The 19,523-nt window shown below is 41.6% G+C and overlaps 1 protein-coding gene across 10 annotated transcripts in view; it reads right to left on the reverse strand.

Moving 5' to 3' along the window:
• Positions 1-19,523, reverse strand: part of DNAJC6 (DnaJ heat shock protein family (Hsp40) member C6) — a 195,408-nt gene that overhangs the window by 25,496 nt on the left and 150,389 nt on the right. For all 10 annotated transcript variants that reach the window (XM_089300494.1, XM_051856406.3, XM_070078346.2 and 7 more), the window contains 8 exons: positions 15,761-15,883; positions 10,499-10,632; positions 9,289-9,483; positions 8,250-8,367; positions 6,502-6,581; positions 5,449-5,642; positions 5,255-5,335; positions 898-1,332 (listed from right to left, as the gene is read on the reverse strand). In XM_089300494.1, the coding sequence (XP_089156620.1) occupies positions 898-1,332; positions 5,255-5,335; positions 5,449-5,642; positions 6,502-6,581; positions 8,250-8,367; positions 9,289-9,483; positions 10,499-10,632; positions 15,761-15,883 (1,360 nt within the window). The remainder of the gene's footprint in view (positions 1-897; positions 1,333-5,254; positions 5,336-5,448; positions 5,643-6,501; positions 6,582-8,249; positions 8,368-9,288; positions 9,484-10,498; positions 10,633-15,760; positions 15,884-19,523) is intronic.

Below are 19,523 nucleotides of genomic sequence, written 5' to 3' on the forward strand. Positions count from 1 at the left end.
ACTGCTCTTTGCTCTTTCCCATGTGCTGTCACCTTGGTTAATAGTGACAGTAACAAGAGGCAGCTCATTTGAGTCAGTTCTTCAGAAGCTGTGATGGACCACGGCTTACCCAGTTACACTGTTTTGCAAATGTCAAAAATTTACAGATAAGCAGTGGTGGGAAGGGTTGAGTCCATAGCTATGATCACAGTAAAACTGAGCCACATGGGGCTCAATCTTCTTACATGGTACCAGCTGCTGTACTCCAGTCAGCTGTGCTGCTGGCAAGAGTCCCGTATATTTCGAAATAACCAAACATTTCTCTGACAGCCAAAGTGTACTCAGAAAACTACAACTCCAGGAAGACTTTACAGGAAAACTGCAGGGGAGCTCTGAAGTGAAGTGGTCTAGTTTTGAACCCTGGCTCCATCAATTTTGACTACATGAATTTACGCTACGAACTTAGCTCTAAGCCTCCTTTCCTCAACCACACATTAATAGGGACACTAATAGCACCCATCAGTTGGGTTTTTGTAAAAATGAATCATGCTTAGTGTTAAATTCCATGTCTGGAAAATAGTAAACACTCCCCTGATACTAGCTATTATTAACAATAATTCATCAGCCTATGTCTTCAAGCAGGAGCAGACACAGCAGCTTAGGAATTAAAGCCCTGAAAAAGAAAATTAAAATTAGGAGTGTGGGACTCAGATACCCACTTACACCATCCCAGCAAAATGGGCAATACTTCTATTTTCTCTTGTGCTCTCCATTTCAATGGAGAGACAAGCCTCTAAGGACAGGGAAACCAGTTCACTAGCAAAGCTTCCCCTGGTTGACTAGGAAAGTCCATTTCTATAGTGTGGCCCAAAGACTATAATTCAAAACTGGAGGTATAGGGCAACATGGAAAAATTACCTTCTCCCACTCTTAGGGTTGGAGATGCAGAGGTGGAAGTGGCAGAGCGGCGTGGTGTTGACTGGGCGGATGCAGGTCCACTAGCATGAAACACGTCTTCCACCCCTGACTGTCCAGCCTGGGCAAGACCAGCTGCACCTCCGCCCCCAAACAGGTCACTCAGCAGTTCAGAATTGGTGGGAGGAGCCGCCGGCGGAGAGAAGTTCTTACTCACTTCCGACCCCTCTAGGCCCAGCAGATCCACCTCCTCTGGGGGTGGGGGGACAGCTGGCTCCTGCTGCTTTTTGCTGGGCTTCTTGGCTCCATGATGTTTGTCACCATTGGCATTACCATGAGGACTAGAAAGGGTCAGAAGTTCGTCGTCCGACTGCTCACTTTCCTGATTCACTAGGGCAGCGTGGTCCTCTTCACAGAATGATTTCTCCGATTTCTGATCTATGGAAGGTGAGTATGTCAGTACCTGGTTAGCATCGATGGAGTTTTTTGTATTATACACATATAATTCCAGAAAGAATGGATCCATCCCTGAGCAAACAAAGCATTCAGACCCTTGCCAATGGGAACTTGATATATTTCACATTATATTCAACCACCATTTGTTGAGCACATGAAGGTAGAACCATGGTGGTAAAGGGCAGGCAAGAACTCTAGGATGGGCGTTTGCCAGCAGTGAAGATACCTGCATCCTATGTCAGAGTACCTGGATTCGATACCTCACTCTGCTCCAGACTCTAGCTTCCTGCTGATACAGACATTGAGAGACAGCACTTGGACGGAGTTCCATGCTTCCAGTTTCTGCCTAGCCTAGTCATTGCCACTGCAGGCATTTGGAGTATGAATCAGCAGACAGGAGTGCCCTCTCTCTCTTTCTCTCTTTTTCCCTCCCTCTCCCTCTCTCCCTTCTCTCTTTCTCTGCCTCTCAAATAATTATTTAATTAAAAAAAAAAAAAAGAGCAGGAAATCTGGACCAAGGTTGCCTGAAGTTGAATCCCAATTCCAGAGTTACTTTACTTCTCTGTGTCTTGGCCTCCTTTCTCAGTAAAACAGGGTAACAATTAGTACATAACTCACACACTACTATGAGAACTACATGAGATGATGTTACAAAGTGCTCAGACTGGGGCCAGCGTTGTGGCATAGCAGGTTAAGCCTCTGCCTGCGATGCCAGCTTCCTTCCCTTAAAAGCACTAGTTCAAGTCCCAAATGTTCCACTTATGATCCAGCTCCCTGCTAATGTGCCTGGGAAAGTAGTGGAGGATGACGCAAGTCCTTGGGCCCCTGAACTCACACAGCAGACTTGGAAGAAACTTCAGGCTCCTGGCTTCAGTCTGGCCCAGCCCTGGCCATTGTGGCCATTTGGAGAGTGAACCAGTGGATAGAAGATCAATCGCTCCCCCCCCACCATCTCTGTAATTCTGCCTTTCTAATAAAAATTAATCTTTTAAAAAATTTAAAAAATAAAGTGCTCAGATCAGTGGCAGGTAGTAGTGAATGCTGATCATTACTACTACTGCTTTCCAGCTCCCTTATCTCCCAGGGCCCTGCTGACATCTGTATCTGACTGACTTCTTCACATGTCCTGCAGCCTAAAGTAAGGTCCTTCTCTTGGTCTGAAGCATAAGCAAACCATACACCTTGTAAGTGAACAGAATGCCCCTCAGATGCCCCTCACACCAACCTGGAAGGAGATATAAGGACTCTGCAAAAAGTTCATGGAAAATGCATGTCATGAAGAGATACGTATGGATTTCCACTTCTTTTGGTACCAAAATGAATCTTTTCATTCCATTTGTTCACAGACATTGTGATGTACCATCATACTTTCAGCATGTAATGAGCTCCAGGAAAGGCTGCTGAGCGACCTTCCAGGCCCTCACTGAGATGATTATGCTACTTAGGGGCAGACAGATCCATGTTCCAAATCATGAACAGGTCCACATCATTTACTCCTAGTTCTTTCCTAAGTTTGGCACAAACTGTTGGTGGAAAACTTGACCAGGATGCCTACGAAATCATAATCATTTACACTTATCTGATTCCAGGTTATTATGTATATGTTCTGCCACCATTATGTTTAATTACAGGTTGTTGTCTGAGATGCCACTGGGAACGCTAAGTAACACAGAGTTTATATATCATATAAGTGTTTCCAAAAAATCTGCATTCCTAAACACATCTGGCTCAGAGAGGTTCAGATAAGAGATTATGCACCTGTGCTAAAACTGATTTCAGAGCCTACAGGAATTATTTCTAAATTACTTACTAAAATGATAGTGGAAAGGGAAGAGGGAATTTTTACCAAAAGTCCTTAGTATAAAGAAGATAACAGGAAAGGAAAATCAACAGGGGCCTGAGAAATTCCATGCTATCTGGGTTTCACTGAGTTTTCCAAGTTTTGAAGTTGCTAGTTTAATTTCTCAAAAGAAAATTCTGAAAGGAAGTCTTTAGAGTCTTTTGTTTGGTTTCGTTTTGCTTTTGAGAGAGAGAGGGAGAAAGAGATTGATATCATCTGCTAATCACAGTCTCCAAATGTCCACAACAGCCCCTAGCAGGAGCCAAAGCTGGGAACTCATTGCGGTCACTCACATGGATAGCAGGACTCCAATTACAGGAGCCATCCCCAGTGCCTCCCAGGGTCTGTACTAGCAGGAAGCTGGAATCAGGAGCCAGAGCAGATATCAAACTCAGGTACCCCAATTGAGATGTACACATCTTAACCAGCATTTTAACTGCTAAACTAAATGCTGACCCATGAAGCCTTTTAATCCAAATGAATGTCATAATTTTTTTCACCAAACACTGAAAATTTCTATAGGCAAAAAAAATAGTTTTATATTCATATATTAGAGGAAGGTCAATCAAGAGAATTTTAAGTAGATCACCCCCAAAGTCAGTCCCATCCCTTTTCTACATGAAACTAACTATTCAATTCTCTACCAAATTTTGCCATTTGCTTTAGCAAACCCCAGAGAAGTGGCTAACATAGACAGTATCCAAATAAATAAATAAATGAAACCACTAAAAACTAACTGAATTTTATTATTGTTAATAACCTTTGGCTATATTCTTGTGGAACAGTAGTTGTTCTACTTTTTACTTGTTAAACACTATATTTAGTGGAGTATTAAGGCTGTGATTATAAGTAAATTGAAAGGGTTTTATCATGAAAACTAAAAGAAAGGAAAGAGGAGGGAGGGAAGTATCTTTATGTTCTTAGAATTGTATCTTTGAAATACGTGAAATCTGTTCTCTTTAGATTAATAAAAATATTTAAAGAAAGAAAACTCTAAAGCAAGGACAGCCAGTGCATATTGATCAGGATGCCTAAGCCAGCCTACTGATGGCAGCAAGGTTAAATGTTGTATTGAGAAGGATTCAGAAAATATCTCCAGGTTTTAGAGAAAATAATATAATGATTGAGGCCCAATTTCTGCTATGGAGATAAAGCAAGCAGCAAAGACATACAGGTCAAGTGTTTGTCTTCCCTGCTCCAGGGGAAGCTCAGCTCTGTTCAGCTGGTTGTTACAGCACCCTGGGAGAAATGCCTAATTTTATGTTTTTAGAATAGTTTAGGGCAGGAGAGAAGAGTATTTGTTAAGCTCTCTGTGTTTTCAGTAGTTTGAAGGGAGATCATAATAAACATCACACTTCATCATCAATCCAGAACAGATGTGGCCCCAAACACAGCCTAAATAGAAGGTAGGTGTCAGTCTGAGAGCACCTATGAAGTTGAAAGTACGAGAGCTGATTTGAAAAAGGAATGAACAGGAAGGACATGAAATAAAAGGAGAAAGGACTTGGATGACTTCTAAGTGCTACTTTAATTTAGGCTACATTGAAGGCTAACTGAATTTACAGAAGAACCAAGTCATTTAGTCACTTAGTCATCTGACTGTCTGCTATGGGTTAGATGTTGTTTGTCCCCCTAAAGGTTCATGTGTTCGGCCCCAGTGTGGTGGTAGTGGGAAGTGGTGGATCTTTAAAGAGATGGAGCCCAGTGGGAGGTCCTTAGGTCACTGGGTATATCACCACTGGATGGAAATACTCATCTCTTGGAGTGAGTTCTTGCAGGAGCAAGTCGTTATGAGAGCCTGAACCTGACCTTGAGTTGCTTCTTTGAGTTCCTGTTCCAAGACATGATTCTTTCCTCCCACACACACTCTACTATGATGTGATATCATACACAATTTGGCAGTCACCAAAGGCTGAATCAACAGCCTCACATGATGATTTAGACTTTCAATCTCCAAAGTGTGTGTTCTTTTCCTTATAAAGTTAACTTAAATCAGTTACTTCATTTTAGCAATGAAAAACAAGATTAATGGACAATGTAACTTAAGTAAATGCTTGCAAGTACCTTGCCAACAGAGAGAGGCAAAAAAGCCACCTTGCCCAAAATGCCTGGGGTTGTCTGGAGGGATATCTATTGGAGGCTGTCCTGCAAGGAAAACAGTCAAGAGAGTGACATCAGTGAAACTTAGAGCATAAGGCAATGGGATAAATAACACAGAGGCTTTGTCCTGAAAAACCAAACTGCCATGTAACTCATACCTCCCAAGACCAGAGTATCTTGATGCTCCTGGTGAGAAGAGAAGAGGATGCTGGGGTTGACATCTTTTGTGCAGTAATGCTCCCATGGTGGGGTTAAGTCTATCACTTTGTCATGGGGCTGTACTTCTATATCCAGTGTCACCTGAAATAGCTGAGGATACTTTTCTGGTACATCACATGCATCTAACTCAGGCCTAAATAGGGATTTAAAAGAGTAAGACCAGTGAACAACAACGGAACCAGCATGATGTTTAGTACAGAAACTTAGGTCAGATTTTAGGTTAACTGAAGAGTCATTTCTAGGGGGGAGTCAATCATCAACTGGATTTGTTACTTGATTTCTCTGAGTCTCAGTTTCCTCATCTATAGAAAAGGGGAGACTAATCCCTGCTCAAAGGATTTTGGATATCACCACATGTGAAAGTATCCAGGAACACAGAGCTGATGCATCCAACCAGAATGCTCCGGCAAGGCCAGAATCAGTTGTTAAATAGTTACAGGGGCCCACAGCCACTATCTGGAGTCCTTGCAAGTCTACGGTATCCTGACCGCAGCAACTCCCACCTATCACCCCAGCTTCTTCCACCCCTCAGTTCCCTAGCCACACTTTTATAACAACTAGGGGTTAATATTGGGTACAGAGGGGTCCCCCAGGAAGCCTGCTTCAGTGCTTCAGTGCTATGGCTGGATCTCCATTCTGAGGAGTCATTTCTCATATGATACAACTGTTTACTGTCATTCCTGTTGGAAAAAACAGAGGGACACAGATTGAAAGGATAAAAGCAGTGACACACTATGCTCTTTGTTCAATCTTGTTCCCTCACAGGGAGTTTTTAGACCTTTCCATTTGACATCTTTAATCCATGTGAACTTCTCAAGACAACCATATCCCACAGAAGTCTAAAAATGTACCCAGCCTCTCTGTATGGTGAAGCAACACTCAGCGGCCCAGGAGCCCAGGATTCTGGGGGCACCCGCAGCACAGCACTGAAGAGCCTGAGCCTTTCACAGCAGCAGGAATGGAAACAGACTCTGGGCTTGAGCAAAACTTACTTGGTGAACTTCAAGACTGTTGTTTCCAGTGGGATGAACCCACTATGAAACTGCAGCTGGAATATCTGTGTGTTGGTCACCTAAAAATTCATGAGAGAAGCATATTACAATCAACCAGTGGAAAAGGAAGCTAACCAAGGGTTACATTATGGAAATCCATGCACCTTCAACTGTTTCTACATCTGAACCTTTGTTTCTCGTGATGACTAAACAACCTTCTAGCTACTTGCTTAGCTTCTCCTCTCCATGCTTAGCAAGCCACCTCCCTATTCCCTAACATCCCAAGTTTTTGCATATTGCCACACTTCTATTCAGCATGCCCTACTCCAACCAGGTGAGCCCATCCATTGAGACCCACTTTGAAATGTCATCTCCTGTCTGTAGCCCTTCTGGACCACTGTTCCCATTACAGCACTTCACCCTTCCTCTAATACAGTACCATGGATATTTGTTCATGTGTGAATTTCCCTTACTAGTCTGAGTTCTTTAATAGTAGAAACATAGTCATATTTTTGTCAAGAACAACCGAGGGAAAGGATAGAACAGACCATTCACTTACTAAATATTTGATGAATCAAAATACGATTACTTGGAACAATATTCATAACAGCCAAATAACAGAAATAACCCAAAGGTCCATCAACTGATGAAAAGGTTAACAAAATATGGTATAGCTATACAACAGAATATTATTTGAGTATAAAGAAATGAAGTATGCACTTGTGCAACAATACAGATGAATCTCAAAAGCAGTCAAAAAATGACCCTGTACTGTATGACTATACACATACATATGAAACGTTCAAAATGAACAAATCCATAGAGACAGAAAGTAGATTCACAGTTGTCAGGGGGTGGAGCTGGGGAAGGGATGAGCAGTGTTTGCTACTGGCTATAGGTTTATTTCAGGGGTGATGAAAATGTTCTGGAATCAGACAGTGGTAATAGTTACACAATGTTTTTAACATACTAAAAACCACCGCATTGTGCACTTCAAAAAGGGACCTTTATATTATTTTATCTCTGTAAAATATAAATTGAAAAATATACATAATTATTTAATTCCACATCTCTAGTAGCAATCTCCCTCTTTATACTGATCCAAATGGGACACAGTCTCTAAAAACCATGGTTTGCTAAAAGTTCTAGAGCTGCTACTGCTGGCACAGCCATTGTGCTCAGGACTCTGGGCAAGTTACAACCTCTCCAAGTCTCACTTTCCTTTCCAATAAAACAAAGAAGATGGACATTAGCAATTTTGGACGTTCTTATTTTAAACCATAAGTCAGGACTGGTATTGTGATATAATAGATTAAGCCACCACCTGCAATGCTCTCATTCCATTCAGGCACCAGTTCAAGCCCCTGCTGCTCGACTTCCCCTCCAGCTCCCTGCTAATGTGTTTTAGAAAGCAGCTTAGCATGGCCCAAGTGCTTTGGCCCCTGCATCTATGTGGGAGACCCGGAAGAAGTTCCAGGCTCCTGGCTTCCGCCTGGCCCAGCTCTGGCCACTGCAGCCATTTGGGGAGTGAACCAGCAGATGGAAGATCAATCAATTCTCTCTCTCTTTCTCTCTCTCTCTCTCTCTCTCTCTCTCTCTCTCTGTGTATAACTATGCCTTTCAAATAAATAAATACATTTTTAAAAATTAAGTAAGTCACTCACATCCAAAGTGATTTGGAGAAACTCAGAAATGCCCCCTATAAAAACTCAGAGGAGCTAATGCCATGATTCTTCCCAAAACCATACCTTTGCCTGCAGCCGGCTCCCGATGGTTGACCTCAAGTGATACATGGAAACAATCACATCTCCTTGAGCAGTGATGTTCAAGGGAATGAATATTTTTCCATCTTGAACACGGTATTCTCTTTAAACAGAAACCAAAACATGTACTGAAAGAGAGTCCAATCTGGTACAATCACACAGATACAGGTATAGTCCTCTGTGCCTCTGGACAGGGGATCTGTTTTCCCAGGCCTGAACCCAGAAACCACTGTCCTATTTGAGCAAAACCAGGAGTACAACCAGGGTCAACTGAATGGAAACTGGTTCTTCAATGGAATGGCACTGGTCTGACACTAAACCCTCTCCCTCACCCTGTCTGAAGTTCCAGAAGTGTAGTCACCTGGTCTAGCTTTGCAGATCACTTGCTTTCCTCAAATACATCCAGTCCTGGTATGAGGGAACACCAAAAATTCATGGAAAAATGGAATAAAAGATAATACATGCACAGTTTTTTCTAATGCACATTTTCCAGGAACTCTCTGAAGACCCCTCATATACATGTTTTCTTTGGTCTAATCTTAAATTAATATTAAAAGCAGGGACAAAAGGTACAAAAAAAAAAAATCCAACCATGATCAGCACAGAAATAGAAATGTCATGCTCTGTGAAGTTCTTGGACATCAATCCCAAGTTTAAATTATTCTCACCTAATTTCACTTTAGGTTACCATTCATTGTCTTCTCTTCATACCCCTACAACATACTATCGACACCTGCTCTTTACTTTGGATTCTATAACTTATGTAAGTATATTACCATCTACCTACTTACTGACCTAGAATCATCATTCATGGAATCCCATTAAAGCCATCCCCTTCTCAAGTGTCCAGGTCCTTTGACCTTTATCACTGTCTTACCCTTCATTGTGCTTGTCCCTTAGTTCAAATCATTCAGCTCACTGCGAAATGGGCCACGGCATCTCTTGATTCAGTTACGTTTTTCTAGTTACCACTGATGTTGAACGGAGCAATACATAAGAAGTGAACAAAAGCATCCCGACTTACTTCATTCGTTCAAAATCTGTGCAGGTCGAATATATTTTGGTTTCTCCAATCAGCACATCACAATAAGGACGACACCCATTTCTCTGCTTGTTAAAAAAAGGTATTGGACTGACAGTGATCGACTTAATCGTGAGAGGCTTGAAGTGAGGGCGGTAGGGTTTGTCAGCTAGAAGGTCACACATATAGCCCAGGTATCTGAAAAAGAAGGTGGCCATTCTGTTGGGGCCCATCACATCCGGAGAAAAAAGCAATCTTTTCTATAAAGTTTGTCTTGCAAATTATTCAGTTACAACAAAGATTTACTGTTAATTTTTTAATTATCAACTAGCAAAAGAGAATGTGGACAATAATTTCAGAAAGCTTTTATCTATTATCATAGCTGTACTTCCCCACAGAAATCATAAGGGGTTATTTATTAAATCAAAAAGTTTACAGGAACTTTCAACCAGCTCAATATTTAAAAGTATATTTATACTTTATCTAGCAGGATAAATTTATCAGCTAATGGCTGGTTTTAGATACATTTTAGAATCTTATCACCAAAAGCATTTTTAACCCAAAAAAAGGAGATAAGTTTAAATAAGAAAAGAAATAAAATCATGACTAAAAGGAATAAATAAATCAGTCATCTACAAAGAGTTTTCTTCTTCAAGCTACTTTTCAGATTATTTTTTGTAATCTATTTTCTTATTCCTAATATCAAAGTCATAAGAAAATGTGAATCTTAAAATTCTCTGTTCTCTCTCTGTTTTTAACTTCCTTTACCTAACTCTGTCCTCCACAGAATGAAAATTAGTGGCTAGCATGGCAAGGTACCTGCTTGTATTTTGATGGCAGATAATGAAAGAGAAGGGGACTGCTCTTAGAGGTTGGGGTCAGGTGATGTTCTGCCCGTGTCCGTTAGATATTGTCAGACCTGAAGCAAATCACAACCTGCTTGGGTCCAGTTTCCTCGCCAGCACAATTCAGGGAGTGAATATAAGTCAACTTTAAAATTTCCTTCTAGTTTTAAAATTACAAATTTTCATATGGGGGCGTATGAAACTATAAAAACTGAATATCCTAACCCAATTCAACAGTCTTTGTAGTTCATGATAATGCCACAAGAATTAAAAGAAAGTTAACAAAAGTACCTTCAAAGTAGATTTCAAATACTACATGATACCAATTAGACCATGTCTGTGCTCAGCCTGCATCGAGCTTACTTTACCTCCTATGGGATGGTGAAAGTCCAATTCCTGGTCGCTTTGCATACAACAATCGAACAGCTGGGCCAGGAGTTGAGTAGAGATTACAGAAAATGAACATAGCACCAACCAGAATTGACGAGGCTGCTCGTCCATCCTGTCAAAGGAAATTCACAAACTCATCATGAACATGATCAACTTGTGAGTAAGGCAGGAGAGAAGAAATTGTCTTAACCAAGGGTGACTTTCACTTCAAAATTGTTCACTTGAAAACCAAAACGTATTTCAGCTATTTAAATTACAAAACATCAAGAAAAGGCCTCTTCTTAGGACACAACTGACTCTATGCTAACCCTAGAAATCCAGCAAAATAAATTTGAGTTGTATATATTTAATGAAAATATCATGTAATTTTCAAAGTAACTATGGCCTTATAGAATCATTATTAATAGTTGGTTTAGGATTGGAAATAAAGAACTCACAGGTTAACTGCTGCTTATTGGAATATGCTATTATACATAATATACATATATGTATATACAAACATATATGTGTACATATATGCTTGACTCAAACTATATTACTAGATTCATCTAAAAGAAAGACTCTTCAACTAATTCAACATCATCCAATACAGAAATAAATCTGCTGTAAACTTAATGTTATCTCCACCCCCTTACAGTTCTTGGCCATATAACAATACAAAAAGAAGACAGCCATCAGTCATCCAGGCAACAGGATTCTAACAAGACACTGGATCCATGGACACTTTGATAGTGGACATCCCAGAGCCCAGAGTAGTGAGAAATAAATTTCTGTTATTCAAGCCACCCTGTCTGTGGTATATTTATCATAGCAGCCTGAGCTAAGACAATATCCAGTAACATTCCCAATGGATGGTAACCCAGTCTCTTTAGAATACATAAGGGACGGCCGGCGCCGCGGCTCACTAGGCTAATCCTCCGCCTAGCGGCACCGGCACACCGGGTTCTAGTCCCGGTCGGGGCGCCGGATTCTGTCCCGGTTGCCCCTCTTCCAGGCCAGCCCTCTGCTGTGGCCAGGGAGTGCAGTGGAGGATGGCCCAGGTGCTTGGGCCCTGCACCCCATGGGAGACCAGGAAAAGCACCTGGCTCCTGGCTCCTGCCATCGGATCGGTGCGGTGCGCCGGCCGCAGCGCGCCGGCCGCGGCGGCCATTGGAGGGTGAACCAACGGCAAAGGAAGACCTTTCTCTCTGTCTCTCTCTCTCACTGTCCACTCTGCCTGTCAAAAAAAAAAAAAAAAAAAAAAAAAGAATACATAAGGGACAAGAAGATTACTTCTACTTGAGGTAATCTCCTCCATTTACAAAGTGCTTCCTTAGATTGAAAAAGTTGGTTAGTCTATTCCTCTGTAACTTCTCAATGACCTTTTTTTCTGTGAGAACAAAACATAAACCCACCCCACTCTGCCTGTGACAACCCATCATACACCTGAAATACTCTCCTTTTTCATCAACACTTCTGTTTTCCAGGTTAAAACAAACCCAGTGCCTTTAATTCTTCCTCATCTGAGATTCTATTTTCAGATATATCATTTAGTATACTTCCTTTGAGCAAACTCAGATTAAAACAACTGCCATAAGTGTGCTGTCCAGATGTGAAATTCCAGATATGAAATGAGTTCTGACCAAACTTGAGAGGAACCATCTTCCTTAGTCTGGAGACTATGCTTTTATTAACAGAACCTCAAGCCAAACTAGTTGACATGCAGGCTAAGTCATACCATAGCTCTTAGTGATTTTTGCAATCATTAAACCCTTAAGTGCTGTTTCAAACAATCTGTAAAGTTAATAAACCCATTAAATTTTTTATGAACTATACTTAATATCAGTTTAGAGAGTTTCTGTTTAACCAAACTTAGTTTCTGTTAACCAATCTATAAGAGCTTTTTAAAACGATTTATTAGTTACAGGGAGAGAGAGGGAAAACAGGGAGAGATTTTCCATCTGCTGGTTCATTCCCTAGATGGCCACAATAGCCAGGGCAGAGTCAGGCCAAAGCCAGGAGCAAAGAGCTTCATCTGGGTCTCCCACATGGGTGGCAGGGGCCCAAGCACTTGGGCCATCATCCACTGTTTTTTCCAGGCCATTAGCAGAGAACTGGGTCAGAAGCAAAGCAACCAGGACAGGAACCAGTGCCTGTATGGGATGCTGGTATCACAAACAGAGGCTTTACCTACTACGCCACAACAACGCTCCCCAAAATCTGAGTTCATTATGTGATCCTTCCAATTTTGAAACAACTGCTAAGCTTGATTTCCATATCTTTAGCAAAGTTATTAATTAAGAGAGCAACTAAATAACATCTTCACCCATGAGGATACTAATCTATTAATCACTATCTTTGGAAGCAGATATTCAGCCACAATCCAATTAATGTGTACATTTCTCCAGCTTGACTCTAAGAAACTAGGAAATACCTTGCAGATATTCCATAAACTATCTCAATTCATCCATTAGTCTTGTCACAAAATGTTCAGTTAGCTTGATATATGTTATCATAGTGAATTAATGTGGACTTTAAGAGTTGAAAACCTACATGAAATTGGTTTATCTTAAAAAAAAAAACTTTTTAAATAACAAAAAATACTAAACCAGAGAGAGAGAGAGAGAGAGAGACAAAGAGAGAGAGTTGAAAATCATCTGTGCAAAAATTTATCAAAATTTCCCTTTGAATTTCTATCAGGTTCAAACAACCCGTAACTGTCCAAGATCAACATTCTTTTTTGAGGACAATCTCCTCTCTTCACTTGCCTAGCACCTCTTATTCCTGTCTCCTCACAGTACTTAGGGAATCCACAGTAACTTCAAGTGCTTTCAACATCCTGTTACATAACTGGTGTCCAGAGAACAGATTTATTTCAAGCACTGTGAAGCTCTCTTACTATCTTGCTACCTATCAGCTTTTTCTTAATTATCATTACTCCTTCCTTTCCAGCAAGGCATTTGTCTCTGATAAAGGACACAGAAGAAAGCTGTAAAGATTAAAGTATGTGTCTCAAGAACTTCTGGTTGTCCTTATTCCAAATGCATTTTTTAAAGATATAATGTTCCCATTATTAATACTTTTTAGAATTTATCCTTCCTGACACTCTTCTGACAGGTCTATGGTTCATGTTTTCCTTTTATCTGCTATGCATGTCTTTTTTTAAAGTTTTATTTTTGTAATTACAAGATTAAAAGGTGCTTATTATCTTTAACAAGCCTGTATATATACAAAATAAAAATAAAAGCTCCCAACACCAGCTTCAATTTCATTTTGTAGAGTTGACATAAACTTCCAATTCATGAATGCCCTTTTCAAGCATAGAACACCTATTGAACACCTTGTGTAATCATAATCCTTTGTCTCTTTTCTTCTTTATTAGTTTCTCTTCTTAGAAAAAAAAATAATTTGTAAACAAAGAGAGAGTGTGAGCTCTCATCTAGTAGTTCTTGCACAAATGCCCACAATAGCCAGGATTGAGATGAAGTCAGGAGCCAGGAATTTATTCCAGATCTCCCATGTGGGCAACAGGAGCCCAATGACTTGAGCCACCACCACTGCCTGCCAGAGTCGTATTGGAAGGAAGCTGGAGTCAAGAGACGGAGCTGGGAGTCGAACCTGAGTACTCCAAAGTGGCAAGGGGCATCTTAACCAGCTGCTAGGCTGAACATCCACTCCTGGGTTTTTATTCCTTATGATTGTATTGTCAGAACTGGGAGTTGAACCCTATTCCCTTAAGCAGTTGTCAGACCTAGGCTCTCTGAGCTTTCAGAAAAGTATTGAGCAAAGAGAAAATCATCAATATGCTTAAGGCTGCTTATTAATCCCTCAAAGCCATCTCTGCTGATGCACAGTCTATTGTGCCTCTGAAAGGAAAATCCTTTGGCCTTTAATATTAAATTCTTACAAACACAAGGGTTTTTCCTTTATTAACAAAAATAGGAAGATTGAAGTAGAAAACAAAATGAGCTCTTCAACTTTATCTCTAGTTTTAGCCAACTGGCTCAAAAGAAGGAGGAGGGCCGGCGCTGCGGCTCACTAGGCTAATCCTCCACCTTGCGGAGCCGGCACACTGGGTTCTAGTCCCGGTCAGAGCGCCGGATTCTGTCCCGGTTGCCCCTCTTCCAGGCCAGCTCTCTGCTGTGGCCAGGGAGTGCAGTGGAGGATGGCCCAAGTACTTGGGCCCTGCACCCCATGGGAGACCAGGAGAAGTACCTGGCTCCTGCCATCGGATCAGCGCGGTGCGCCGGCCACGCCGGCCATTGGAGGGTGAACCAACGGCAAAGGAAGACCTTTCTCTCTGTCTCTCTCTCTCTCACTGTCCACTCTGCCTGTCAAAAAAAAAACAAAAAAAAAAAAAAAAAAAAAAAAAGCAGGAGGAGGAAATCATCCAGCAGTACTATATATCTGTGTGTGTGTGTGTGCGTGTACCCTAATTTTATAGAAGTAACAAACAGTTCTGATATTTATGCTCAGATTCCATTTGTATAGTCCTTTGTTCACATATTCAACCATTTATTCAAATATTTCTTACCTGGCATTTAAAAGTTAAAAGGCACAGATCTTTCCTGCAAGATGTTAACTGTCCAGTGGGAATACAGGCAGGAAAAGAAATTATTATGATGCACTTATTAAATACCACACAAGGCATGAAGATCTATGAGTATAGCAGGAAGTATAGCAGGAATGCATTATGAAAATACTTACTCGAAAGACTCAGAAAGATTTTATTTAAAGTTGGATTTTAAGGGTAAATAAGCGGTCTCAGAGAAAGAGTTGGGAAAAAGTGTCCCAGGAAAACAACAGTCAAAAAATCATCTTTCCCATGAGGAATTGCTCTAAAATACAATCCGTGAATGCCGTCACAAGATCATAGGTTTTTGTTTTTTGTTTTTTTACTTTTTACTCAAGTACAAGTAGTAAGAAAGAATATACAAATGTTTGCCAATTTTATTCATATAAAACTCAATGACATTATGATCTGTGCACCCACAGTGCTTGTTTCTACCTCTTTCACAATACTTGAGATTCCCTGCATGATGTAGGCTGTGTGCACATCTGCTTCTCACACTAGAACTCAAGATTGAAGCCAAGAATAACAAATTCCCCTCTCCTTTTTGCATACCCCATTACCTAACTCCCAGGTAAGGACTCAGTAAAATCTTTTCAATGCAGATGTTACCTGTCCATCATTCTGTGTACAGTAACCTGCATTTGACCAAACCAAACCACCACCACCAACCCCAGAAAAGGTTACTCACCAAGCAGTGGACAACACAGACGTTTTTGGGATTCTGCAGTAGCCAGTTGTACATATTCCGACACACGGCAAAGAGGTTGTGCAGACTGGGGGCCTGCCTAATGGGCCAGCTGCATTCTGAGACCTAAGGGAACACAGCAAAGGGAAATGAATCCCCCTATGACTTCTTTGCCATCGGCAAGCATTGAACCAAAAACTTCTGGAAGTAGTAGCACAGCCAGGAGGAGTTGGGACAGGTTCCAAATGCAGGAAGAAGAGGTGTTTAATACATTAATTTTTCTAATTAAAAAGTTCTGCTTCAGGAAAGGTATGAAAACCCATTTTAAAATACATTTTAAATTAGAACATTGAGACTACATGTTTGTCTTTTTTCTATTCTGCAAGTTTAAGTAAAATTTAATTTCTATTAAATATAAAATGTTTTTACCTGCCTATTAGATGGGTAATTATAGAGTTATTTTGCAGGTCCTACACTACCTCTAATTTTATCTCAGCTCTTAGGATAATATAACAGGTGCTGCAGATTGAGCCAGGGCAGGCTTGTGCATGGGTCTTACTTGGTTTTGGTTTCTCCTTTAATGGAGAGACCTTTAGCTCCACAGGAGCAATCCTTGACACCTTCATTTATTTAACACACATGTTCAGTTAGCACATCATAGGACATCAGCTATGTGCTTCGACTGCTGCCTGGCTGGACCTTACAGCAACCATAGAAGAGAGATGGTAACATAATCCCCATTTTGCAGATGACAAAGCTGACTCTCAGAGGTTGTTTTGTCTAAAGCTGCATTGCTGATCAGTGCCAGAGCTGCAGCCCAGGTATAAGCTATTCTGCTACAACATCATACTGGTTGTGATATCATTTTACTCAAACACTAGGCATGAACCCCAACTGACTATATATTTTCTAATTTAACTAATAAACAATAAACAGAAGCTTAGACCTATGCAGATGTCATGACACTTTGCTTTTTTCCTTGAAAAATTTATTTATTTGAAAAGAAGAATGATAGAGAGGGAGAGAGAGAAACAGAGTAGAGAGAGACATCTTCCATTCTCTGGTTTACTCCTAAAATGGCCACAACGACAACCAGGACTGAGCTAAGCCAAAACCAGGAGCCAGACACTCCTTCCTGGTCTCCCACTTGCATTGCAGGGGCCCAACTACTTGAGCCATATTCCACTGCCTTCCCAGGAACTTTGGCAGGGAGCTGGACTCGAACCAGCACTCAGAGAGGGGATGCCGGTTCACAAGTAGCAGCCTAACTTGCTGATTCACAACACTGGCTCCTCGTGACATCTTTAAATCTTTCTTTCTTCATAAAATGTGGTGATGGGTGCTTCCCCAGCTGCTTCACAGGGCTGTGCATATTCCTGGAGAATGCACTTCAAGAGCTTTCTCAGTATCTGACACACACAAAGTGACAGAGGAATGTTAGTAATTGTGGGGAGTAACTGAGACTAGACTAAGTTACTGGAATTAAGACTTATTCTATGCATCTGCTCTCCCACAATATGGCGCTGGGAGAGAGACCAAACAACTTCTACGCAGCTGCCTCCAGTTCGACCTTTAAACTGCAGGAACTGATCCTGCTCCTGATTGGAGGAGAGCAGCGTGCTCGGCGTGTGGGCAGCAGAGTTGGGATTGGTGGAAGAGGACTATAAAGGAGGAGAAAGACAACATGCACCAGGAACATCTATCTGAAGGAACACCCGAGGAACATCTGAGCAGCCCCCGAGAGAGCCGGCCGGCTCCTCCGCGGAAGCGGGGAAAGGGAGGGGTCAGCAGCTAACCCAGGACGGCGTTGTTCCTCCACGAATAAGGGAACAGCAGCTAACCCGGGAAGGGCTGAGCAGACGAAAGAACAGCGCAGGGTCCTGTGTCATTCCTCCGTGAATGGGAGAGTGACAAGTAATTATGATTATTTTATCAGGTAACTCGCCAACATGAAGCCCTGAGGTCAGACTGAACGGGCTCTACTTGAAAGGAAGTAAAAAGGATGAAGCCTTGCATGGTGAGAGTTTAGACAGAAGGGGCAGATGCTGCAAGGCCCTTTAAGGGAGCTAGAAAATTTAACAAGGACAATGACTCTCAGATCTGCATTTCCCTGAGATCTCGCCAGCTCCAGTATGGAGAATAGAGGTAAACAACGATAGACTAAGGGCAGGAAGACCAGTCTAGAGGTTGGTGGCTTAGGTTGAGTGGCATCCCTGAGGGATTCAGGAGGCAGAAAACAGGGGTGCACCTGGATAGGAGCCTCAGGGATTGGACAGACTTGTGGAGAGGCAGACTTCAGAGGAGGAGGAGGAGGGAGGGTTAAGGATGACGCCCAATTGCCCAGCTTGAATGGCTGCACAGAAGGATGGAAGCGAGGACTGTTTACAGAGACAGAGAATTCTGGGAAAGAACAGGTTTTACATGGACAGCATCATCAGAATGTACTCTGGTCTCAAGTTCCCTGGTCTCAAGTTCCCTGTTTGACAGTAGGAAGGGGAGCAGGAAGAATCTGTTCAGTAGACCCTTTTCTGGTAACCAGATAACAACTAATCAAAATATCAGTGGGATATTATCTGTGACCTCTACAAAGCTGACATCTAAAAGTAAATATGCAGTTTCTCTCTCTGGGGCAACAAGGTTCTTTCTTTTTAAGATTTATTAACCTCTCTGAAAGGCAGGACAAGAGAGAAAGAGAAAGAGAGAGAGAGAGAGAGGGAGAGAGGGAGAGAGGGAGAGAGGGAGAGAGGGAGAGAGGGAGAGAGGGAGGGAGGGAGAGAGGGAGAGAGAGAGAGAGAGAGACATAGACATCTCCCATCTGCAGGTTCACTCTCCGAAAGGCCATAATGGCCAGGGCTGGGCAAGACCAAAGCCAGGAGCCAGGAGCTTCATCAGGTCTCTCACATGGGTGCAGGGGCCCAAGCACTTGGGCTATCCTCTGTTTCTTTCCCAGGTGCATTAGTAGAGAGTTGGATCATAAGTGGAGCAACCAGGACTCAAACTGGCATCCATATGGGATGCTGGTGTCACAGGTGGTGGCTTAACCTTCTACACCACAACACCAGTAACTGTAATATTTTTTTCTTCCTCTGGTAAATGCCTATCCATTCTTCAAAATCCAAGTATAAGTGCTCTCTTGTCTCGGATGGTCTCTCTAACACAGACAGAAATCCTTAGTCATCTTCATGCCCATACCCTTGTCTGTTTTCATCTATTATAGCCTCTATTAGCAGAGCAAAAGTTTAGAACCACAGGCTGGGTTTTCAGCTTAGATTTTCTACTTACTATCTGATTAACTGCAGCCAAGTTACTAACTGCTCCAGGCCTCAAATCTCTTGAGTATAAAACAGAAACGACATAATAGAATTGTGAAAATTAAGTACCATAACATAAACACAATACGTGCTAGCTTATTGTCAGGCTGTACTGAATGAATAGTTGGTGCTAGTTTTCTCCTCCAGAAACTGAGTTCCATGAGAAGACAGATCACAACCTCTTCATTTGTGTAACCCCAGTGTCGTTCAGATTTCAGTGCTCAGTACACATTTGCTGAGTGAATGAATGAATGAAAAAATAAAGGAGTGAATTCCATTTGGCAGCCTCTTGGTAATAGGATCTGTCTACATGCATAATATCTTAAAGAAGGAATAAGTGAATTAATTTTGCTGTTTTTTTTAAATTTGGATAGCAACAAGCAATACTTCCTAGGTAATATTTTTGAAGGTTTTGAAATGTGTATGTTACCCTACACACAAAAAAGTCAGTGTCT

This window comes from Oryctolagus cuniculus, chromosome 7 (genome assembly GCF_051225735.1).
Source record: "Oryctolagus cuniculus isolate XC-2025 breed Fujian yellow rabbit chromosome 7, ASM5122573v1, whole genome shotgun sequence".
In the NCBI taxonomy this organism is placed as follows: domain Eukaryota; kingdom Metazoa; phylum Chordata; class Mammalia; order Lagomorpha; family Leporidae; genus Oryctolagus; species Oryctolagus cuniculus.